The sequence below is a fragment of the Mizuhopecten yessoensis genome, unplaced genomic scaffold (genome assembly GCF_002113885.1).
Source record: "Mizuhopecten yessoensis strain PY_sf001 unplaced genomic scaffold, ASM211388v2 scaffold3693, whole genome shotgun sequence".
Taxonomy (NCBI): Eukaryota; Metazoa; Mollusca; class Bivalvia; order Pectinida; family Pectinidae; genus Mizuhopecten; species Mizuhopecten yessoensis.
This window is the reverse complement of record NW_018405172.1, coordinates 115,495-125,106: the sequence shown is the minus strand read 5'-3', so window position 1 is coordinate 125,106 and position 9,612 is coordinate 115,495. Positions and strand designations below refer to the sequence as shown.

Here is a 9,612-nt window from a genome sequence, read left to right as displayed (position 1 = left end):
GAGAAAGATCCCTCTGGTACTTCTTGAGAAATAGCGATAACAAACTTTAAATATCAAAATCCAAGATGGCTGCCTGTCGGCCATGTTGTTTATCCGATCAGTCTCAAAAGTTGCCCTGCACAGCTAAGGACCAAGGGGAACCTACATATAAAATTGGAGAAAGATCCCTCTGGTACTTCTTGAGAAATAGCGATAACAAACTTTAAATATAAAAATCCAAGATGGCTGCCTGTCGGCCATGTTGTTTATCTGATCAGTCTCAAAAGTTGCCCTGCACAGCTCAGGACCAAGGGGAACCTACATATAAAATTGGAGAAAGATCCCTCTGGTACTTCTTGAAAAATACCGATAACAAGAATTATTTAAGGAAGGACGTCGGACCACGGACGCAGGGTGATTTGAATAGCCCACCATTAGAATGGTGGGCTAAAAATGCCAAAATCGTTTTATTTTCAATTGAAAAATACCTTTTACAAATTGACAGTTAAATACAAAAGAACAGTTTTGAGGTGAAATTGAAACAGATTTACAATTTGGTACAGACCTTCCAAAAGATCAGCTTTTTCTTTAGTTTTCATATACAACTTCTCTCCCCTCGTTTCAGCAAAAATAGCATACTCCGACATGTTGAGGTCATCACACACAATAGACTGTGTTCGGTTATTCACCAGGGAACTGCGTAGTAACTGAGTAAACAAAGGTCAGTCAGTACAATTGGTCACATGATACACAAAACTAGAAATACAAAGGTCAGTCAGTACAATTGGTCACATGATATACCAAACTAGAGATACAAAGGGCATTCAGTACATTTGGTCACATGATACACAAACCTTGAGATACAAAGGTCAAGCGGTACACTTGGTTACATGATACAATAAACTAGAGAGTAACTGAGTAAACAAAGGTCAGTCAGTATATTTGGTCACATGATACACAAAACTAGAGAAACAATGGTCAGTCAGTATATTTGGTCACATGATACACAAAACTAGAGATACAAAGGTCAGTCAGTGTATTTGGTCACATGATACACAAAACTAGAGATACAAAGGTCAGTCAGTGTATTTTGTCACATGATACACAAACCTTGAGATACAAAGGTCAGTCAGTACACTTGCTCACATGATACAAAGGTCAGGCGGTACACTTGGTTACATGATACAATAAACTAGAGATACAAAGGTAATTAAGTACAAAACTAGAGATACAAAGGTGAGTCAGTACACTTGCTCACATGATACACAAAACTAAATACAAAGGTCAGGCAGTACACTTGTACAATTGGTCACATGATACACCAAACTAGAGATACAAAGGTCAAGCGGCACACTTGGTTACATGATACAATAAACTAGAGGTACAAAGGTCATTAAGTACAAAACTAGAGATACAAAGGTCAGTCAGTACACTTGCTCACATGATACACAAAACTAAATACAAAGGTCAGGCAGTACACTTGTACAATTGGTCACATGATATACCAAACTAGAGATACAAAGGTCAAGCGGTACACTTGGTTACATGATACAATAAACTAGAGGTACAAAGGTCATTAAGTACAAAACTAGAGATACAAAGGTCATTCAGTACAATTGGTCACATGATACACAAACCTAGAGATACAAAGGTCAGTCAGTACCATTGGGCACATGATACACAAAATTAGACATACAAAGGTCATTCAGTATATTTGGTCACATGATACACAGAACTAGAGATACAAAGGTCAGTCAGTATATTTGTTCACATGATACACAAAACTAGAGATATAAAGGGCAGTCAGTATATTTGGTCACATGACACGCAAAACTAGAGATACAAAGGTCAGTCATTATATTTGGTCACATGATACACAAAACTAGAGATGCAAAGGTCAGTCAGTGTATTTGGTCACATGACACACAAAACTAGAGATACAAACGTCAGTCAGTATATTTGGTCACATGACACCCAAAACTAGAGAAACAAAGGTCAGTCAGTATATTTGTTCACATGATACACAAAACTAGAGATACAACGGTCAGTCAGTATATTTGGTCACATGACACCCAAAACTAGAGAAACAAAGGTCAGTCAGTATATTTGGTCGCATGATACACAAAACTAGAGATATAAAGGGCAGTCAGTATATTTGGTCACATGACACACAAAACTAGAGATACAAACGTCAGTCAGTATATTTGGTCACATGACACGCAAAACTAGAGATACAAAGGTCAGTCATTATATTTGGTCACATGATACACAAACATTAGACATACAAAGGTCACTCAGTATATTTGGTCACACGATCCACAAACATTAGAGATACAAAGGTCAGTCAGTACCATTGGTCACATGATACACAAAATTAGAGATACAAAGGTCATTTAGTACAATTGGTCACATGATACACCAAACTAGAGATGCAAAGGTCAAGCGGCACACTTGGTTACATGATACAATAAACAAGAGGTACAAAGGTCATTAAGTACAAAACTAGAGATACAAAGGTCAGTCAGTATATTTGGTCACCAATGGGATGACATTATTAGATCATCAGTATACAATGTGAGTTGCACTTCCTAGTTATGATAAACTTACTGACAGGTGTCCCTCGTGATGGTCAGGAAAGTGTCTGAACAAAAACTGTGACGCCACCAGCTGTAGTACCGTGTCTCCGAGGAACTCTAGCCTCTGGTTGTGACCCCTGCACAAAACAAAAACCATCAATACAAGAGGAGATAGTCATCAATATCTCCAGATATTCAATGTTCTAGTGAATACAACGAAGTTTGGTAAAAGGCACCTATCACCACTGTCTGGTCAAGTGTCAAATTCAGAGATCAAATCTGTAAAAAAAATATATAAATATGCTCTGGAACACAATTATTAACCGAAAGGTAAATTTTTCAGCCATTCTTTCCAAGACAATTGAAATGTTCTAGAAATCAAATCTTAACAATATTAAAAGGCATCTCTCTCCCTTGTGTTTAACTCATGTGGTAAGTTTGAAAATGACATCTTTAAAATCAAAATTAAAAATTGACTTTATAAATAAAGAGCATAATATTGAAACACAACAAAATTTTAAATATAAGTGAAAGAAGTGTTGACTTACTGTGATGTAAGTAATTAAATAACAATTATACAGTAACCGAAAAGATACACATGACAATCAACATGAAAATATATATATTACTGTCATCTATTAGAATATGAAATAGTATAACTAAGTAAGCAACATTCCTCATGGTGAATGCTTCTGACAGTAGGGTAATTAAGCATTGAACTGTTTTTGTATGGTATTTATGATCTATTTGAATGACACAGCTTTGCAAGCAAACAAATCATAATGCGCTAGTGCGCATTATGTTGTTTGCTTGCAAAGTTGTGTCATTCAAATAGATCATAAATACCAAACAAAAACAGTTCAATACTTATATTTACGTTTTCTCTGCCTCTTATGTTCTTTTTTAACTTATAATTTATATTTAAAATTAAAAATGCCCGCCTTATCGACAGTCCACACAATTTCGTTCAATAGTTTGAACAGCGTTTTGTCGCGTACTGATTGGCAAACAAAGTAGTACTTTGAAACTTTGAAATTTTAACAAACACTTCAATTTTATTCCACAATTCAGTATCAATACAATTGCGTATATGTTTTATAGGGTGATTTAAGTTTATCAATAGAACTCTGAGCTGAAAGTTAGATTTGAAATTGTTTCGATTTCCTGGAACAAATTTCCCGCATGGACAAATACAGTGAACACCGTAAATCCGACCTTGCCCTCCACGAGGGAGTTATTTTTGGAAGTTAATTCAAACTTTTCTCTTTGCTCACTTTGTGAAGAATCCAGGCATGAATTTATTAATTGATTGTATGGGAACCTGGCAACAGTCGGTAGATTCTATAACAGCCTCGTTATTTGACATGTCATCAGAAACTGAGGAAAGGTGGATGCGAGACACGTGAAACTGATAGCGTTTGAAGTGAGTGATCTTGCGACGGAGCACACGTTCTTTACAAATGTCTGAAATGTTTTTGTGTGCTGTGACTCATATCAGTAGGTCTGTAACATATGTGTCAGTAGGTCTATAGAATATGTGTATTTCAGACATTTGTAACGAACACCTGTTGATCAGTGCAGTGTAACGGACGAGATTTCTGATAAATTGCATGAGCGTTAAAATTGTTTCCATTGCCAGCATTGGTGATTTCAACCGATGTGCATTTTGTACGATATTGCAGACCTTGGTCTTGTTTTCGTTGTAATAAAAGTGTTTTTTATTTATTTTTTTATTTTGCACATAAATTTACAATGACATTCTCAAATCTCACAATGCCCAGCGATATTTCAGCAGGCGTCATATTCATTTATATTGGATATTGTAGTTCCGGTCAGTGTTGTATTAATACACTAAGAATTGTGTCTCGTGATGCATGGTAATTAAAGTCCCATCAACGACACAGCTTTCAAAGAGGCTATATAGTGACAATGCCATGCAAATGTAAATATATATATTTTGCAACATGCATTGTTAAAAGTGACACACCTTAAGGTGATAACCCTGACCAGTAGTTGTATATATATTTACAATGTGGCATTGTTTTAACCAACACTCCTTGAAGTGATAACCCTGTCCAGTAGGTGTATATGTACTTACAATGTGAGGTTGTTATAACCAACACTCCTTGAGGAGATAACCCTGACCTGGAGGTGAATATATACTTACAATGTTAGGTTGTTATAACAAAAACTCCTTGAGGTGATAATCCTGACCAGTAGGTGTATTTATACTTACAATGTGAGGATGTTATAACAAACACTCCTTGAGGTGATGACCCTGACCAGTAGGTGTATATGTACTTACAATGTCAGGTTGTTATAACCAACGCTCCTTGAGGTGATAACGCTGACCAGTAGGTGTATATGTACTTACAATGTCAGGTTGTTATAACCAACACTGCTTGAGGTGATAGACTTGACCAGCAGGTGTATATATACTTAGAATGTGAGGTTGTTATAACAAACACTCCTTGAGGTGATGACCCTGACCAGTAGGTGAATATATACTTACAATGTGCGGCTGTTATAACCAACACTCCTTGAAGTGATAGCCCTGTCCAGTAGGTGTATATGTACTACAATGTGAGGTTGTTATAATCAACACTCCTTGAGGTGACAACCCTGACCAGTAGGTTTATATATACTTACAATGTGTGGTTGTTATAACCAACACTGCTTGAGGTGATAACCTTGACCAGTAGGTCTATATATACTTACAATGTGCGGCTGTTATAACCAACACTCCTTGAAGTGATAACCCTGACCAGTAGTTGTATACATATTTACAATGTGGCATTGTTTTAACCAACCCTCCTTGAAGTGATAACCCTGACCAGTAGGTGAATATATACTTACAATGTAAGGCTGTTATCACCAACACTCCTTGAGGAGATAACCCTGACCTGGAGGTGAATATATACTTACAATGTGTGGTTGTTATAACCAACACTGCTTGAGGTGATAACCTTAACCAGTAGGTGTATATATACTTATAATGTGAGGTTGTTATACCCAACACTGCTTTAGGTGATAACCCTGACCAGTAGTTGTTTATATATTTACAATGTGGCATTGTTTTAACCAACACTCCTTGAAGTGATAGCCCTGTCCAGTAGGTGTATATGTACTTACAATGTCAGGTTGTTATAACCAACGCTCCTTGAGGTGATAACGCTGACCAGTAGGTGTATTTATACTTACAATGTGAGATTGTTATAACCAACACTGCTTGAGGTGATAGACTTGACCAGCAGGTGTATATATACTTACAATGTTAGGTTGTTATAACCAACTCTCCTTGAGGTGATAACCCTGACCGGTAGGTGTAGATATACTTACAATGTGAGATTGTTATAACCAACACTCCTTGAAGTGATAACCCTGACCAGTAGTTGTATACATATTTACAATGTGGCATTGTTTTAACCAACACTCCTTGAAGTGATAACCCTGACCAGTAGGTTTATATATACTTACAATGTAAGGCTGTTATCACCAACACTCCTTGAGGAGATAACCCTGACCTGGAGGTGAATATATACTTACAATGTGTGGTTGTTATAACCAACACGCCTTGAGGTGATAACCCTGCCCAGTAGGTGTATATATACTTACAATGTGAGGTTGTTATAACCAACACTCCTCAGGGTAAATGCCTTGGCCAGCAGTCGTATGTGGTTGAATGTTATCCCAGTTGCTTCTTCAAAATTCAACAATTTCTATAAAAAAAAAAAACGGAACATGATCTGCTGAATTTTTAGTGGTTGTCTATATTTCAGATATTTTATTATTTATCTTTAAAAGTTTGGATAGCATGTTTTAACTATAACTCAATTTTTACAGTAACCTCCCCTGATTTCTACAATGGCAATGGAGTTATTCCACGTGACTCATATGCCCTTCACTTGGTTTTTGATATAATAGTAGAGGGATGGGGTCAGGACACTTTATGAGCAGCAAGCTTAAAGCGATAAATAAACTGTGTTGAATTTACATTAAGTGTCCACCAGCCACTTGTTTCACACATATTCTATATTTTGTGTTAGTTCTGGAAAATCTGTTTACTGCACTCTCAAAGTTTTAAGTGATATCTATGGGTACATGTTTTCATCAGTTCACCTGATAATTTGCTCCTTAAAATTAAGTAAAGGATGTGGACAAGACAATAAGAACCTGCTGTAAATAAGATATGGGGACATCTACAGATTTGTGAATTTGGCTTTTGAAGATTCGGATCCGACAAACCTGTAAGGCAGGGCTGGATTCCAACCACTGTCTGTCACCGTTAGGCTCCTCCTCCTGGAGCGGGTGTAATGCCAACTCTCGCCACGTCTTCACAAGTCTGTCATCATCAAACAGTGTCTGACAGTAGATGCGCCCTGCTAGCTCTATACCATTGTCTATAAATAGGGCACCTGTTCAAAAACACATTGGTCATACTTACAGTTGTGGGATCGCACATCATGTATGGTGTGCGCATGATGTGTGAACAGTGTGTGAATGATGTGTGCACAAAGTGCAAACGATAAAAAATTGGACGATCATTGTTTGCGCACATTTGTGCGGACGATCGACGAACGTTGTGTGTTAACGATCGTGGTTGGTGTAAATTGAGGAATGGCTTAACAATATATACAGTTTCGTGTTTAAACATATACACTTTTTTTAGTATGTTTCTATATTCAAGCTACATCTATAAGCATATCTTTCAGTCTATACTTTCTTAAATTCAGAAATGGTGTTTTCGGTTTGCCGACCTTAATCGACACATGTAAAATTACAACACAGTCTCGGCAACACAGGTAAACATAGCCACTTTGTACCTGGACCGTAGTTTTCCCCAGCCCGGGGCACTTTCGTAACTCGCCAAGGTGTGAAAACTAGGTGAAGGGGAGCTAAAGACCAAAACGAATGCAAATAACAAATATTAAATGTCTAGTTGTGTTTTCATAATGGTCATATGGTATCACATGGCAAAGGCCAGGTAAAACTCTGGTCAAATTGTTATTTACCTGTTCTGTTACCGAGGAGCCAAACCCATTCTTGACAGGCTAACGGTCACTGTATACTGTGTTACACGCATTGTAAAATTGTAAATAATCTTAATAATTGTGATGAGAAATTACAGTAATATATACAAGCCTCCCATATTGTTTTCATTCCGTGATATTGTAGCCGGGTTCAGGTGCTACACAAATTCTTACAAATCACGAAGAAGCAAATTCCTAGTTATTCAATCGTTTTATTGGAGTCGAAAGACCCCTATCGCTCCGACAGGGGTCTAATGATGATAGCTCTACGTATAATATACGTTGCCTACATAATAGGTCTATGGTTTCTGAAATAAGTAGAGTTCTGTTCACCGCAGTCGGTATCATATATGTCGGTATAGGTTTCTATGTCTGGTCCGGTCTCTGTCCAGTGCGGGAGTGAAGATACAAGACGTACAAGTGCACGAGCTGACATGCGATCACGTGACAAGACATTTACATAACAAAACAGCACAGGTAACAAACACTTGAGACACACGTTGACCAGACAAACCGGTTGAACGAGTACGAGAATCGGTATATAAAAATAGTTAAGTACGTCAGACATACGTACAACTTAAGCATTCTCACTTAGACAATACTATATAGTTTAATAATTTGAATTAAACTCTTATTACAAAATAACCTAAAATACAGCATTGTACCAAATCGCAGTTGTGCGGAGAGAAGCGCACAACGGGGCGAACGATTGTTAGATCGCACAGTTGTGCGCACCATGTGTGGACAATGTGCGGATGGTGTGTGAACGATGTATGCACAGTATTTTTGGTGCGTTGTGCGGTCCCACAACTGTATATGTTACAGGCACACAGGACTTCAAAATCTTCCATCTAACATAATGATAGTATAGGCCAACATACTAATATTAAACTAGGATTTATCAACTCCACAATTTTCTAATGAATGACTTAAGATCTAATGTTTTTGCTTTTTCATTGGTATAAACTATCTAGGTGATAGAAAAGGAAAAACAGTCAAAATCATAACAGCCAATATTACATGGTGGCTACACTCGTATTTTAGCAGTAATATTTTTTTCCACATTTTTCTCATTGAAGTGAACATGTGAATTATTACAAATGTAAAACAAGTTCTCACTGCATGGCTCATCATTCATACAAACAATTGATTTTTTTTTTAAACTCAATGGAGAATTTAAATTTTGCCTACAGTCAATATTGAAATAGCATTCTCTAAATCACAAATTGAAGTATTTATGAATTAAACCTTAGATATATATATACAATTCACCAAATTAAGCACATATATGGAGAAAAAAATTCACATTAAAACTACAGCCCCTTTATACAAATCACAAAAATAACACTAGGACCTATAAGTATTTAGTTCTCCATATAATAACAAGAGTTCTGCGAGACGGTACATGATACGCCCTTCAGATGTAGAATGAGCAGTTTGCCACAAAGGGCCATAAGTGCATAAATTTTGGAGAGATAAGCGTCAAATCTTATCAAGCTTGTCCGAGCTTTCATGGCAATGAACCTTCCTAAATTAATCCATTCAAAATTACTCAAGTTATTGAGCGGAAACTGTTTTGGCAATTCTACAAAGGGCCATAACTCTGTAAATAACCGGCAAATAGTTTTGGTTATCCCAAGCTTTCACAGAAATGAACCTTCTTATGAAGTGTGAAATGAATCTATTCAAAATTCCTGTTAGCTTTGATTTGTTTTATTTCACCTTATATACCTCCTCCATCAAGAGCCAGGGTCAAAGTCAGAGATCCACTTTGTCTTTGACCTTTGGACCCAAATGACCTTGACCATTAACCCAGTGACCCTGATCTTCGGTCAGTTGACTTATTCTTTAATTCCGACCAACTTTGCTTTTTAATATCATAAACTGTTTCGGCAATTCTTCAAAGGGACATAACTCTGTAGATAACCAGCGAATAATTTGGTTATCCCAAGCTTTCACAGAAATGAACCTTCTTATGAAGTTTGAAATGAATCATTCAAAATAACTGAAGTTATTGAGCAGAAACC

The 9,612-nt window shown here is 36.9% G+C and overlaps 1 protein-coding gene across 1 annotated transcript in view; it reads right to left on the bottom strand.

Annotated features, from left to right (window-relative positions):
* LOC110447954 (ribonuclease 3-like) overlaps positions 1–9,612 on the bottom strand; it is a 67,694-nt gene that overhangs the window by 12,358 nt on the left and 45,724 nt on the right. The window contains exons 21-24 of the mRNA XM_021493952.1: positions 6,801–6,970; positions 6,171–6,274; positions 2,587–2,692; positions 545–686 (exon numbers count right to left, since the gene is read on the bottom strand). Coding sequence (XP_021349627.1) covers positions 545–686; positions 2,587–2,692; positions 6,171–6,274; positions 6,801–6,970 — 522 coding nt within the window. The remainder of the gene's footprint in view (positions 1–544; positions 687–2,586; positions 2,693–6,170; positions 6,275–6,800; positions 6,971–9,612) is intronic.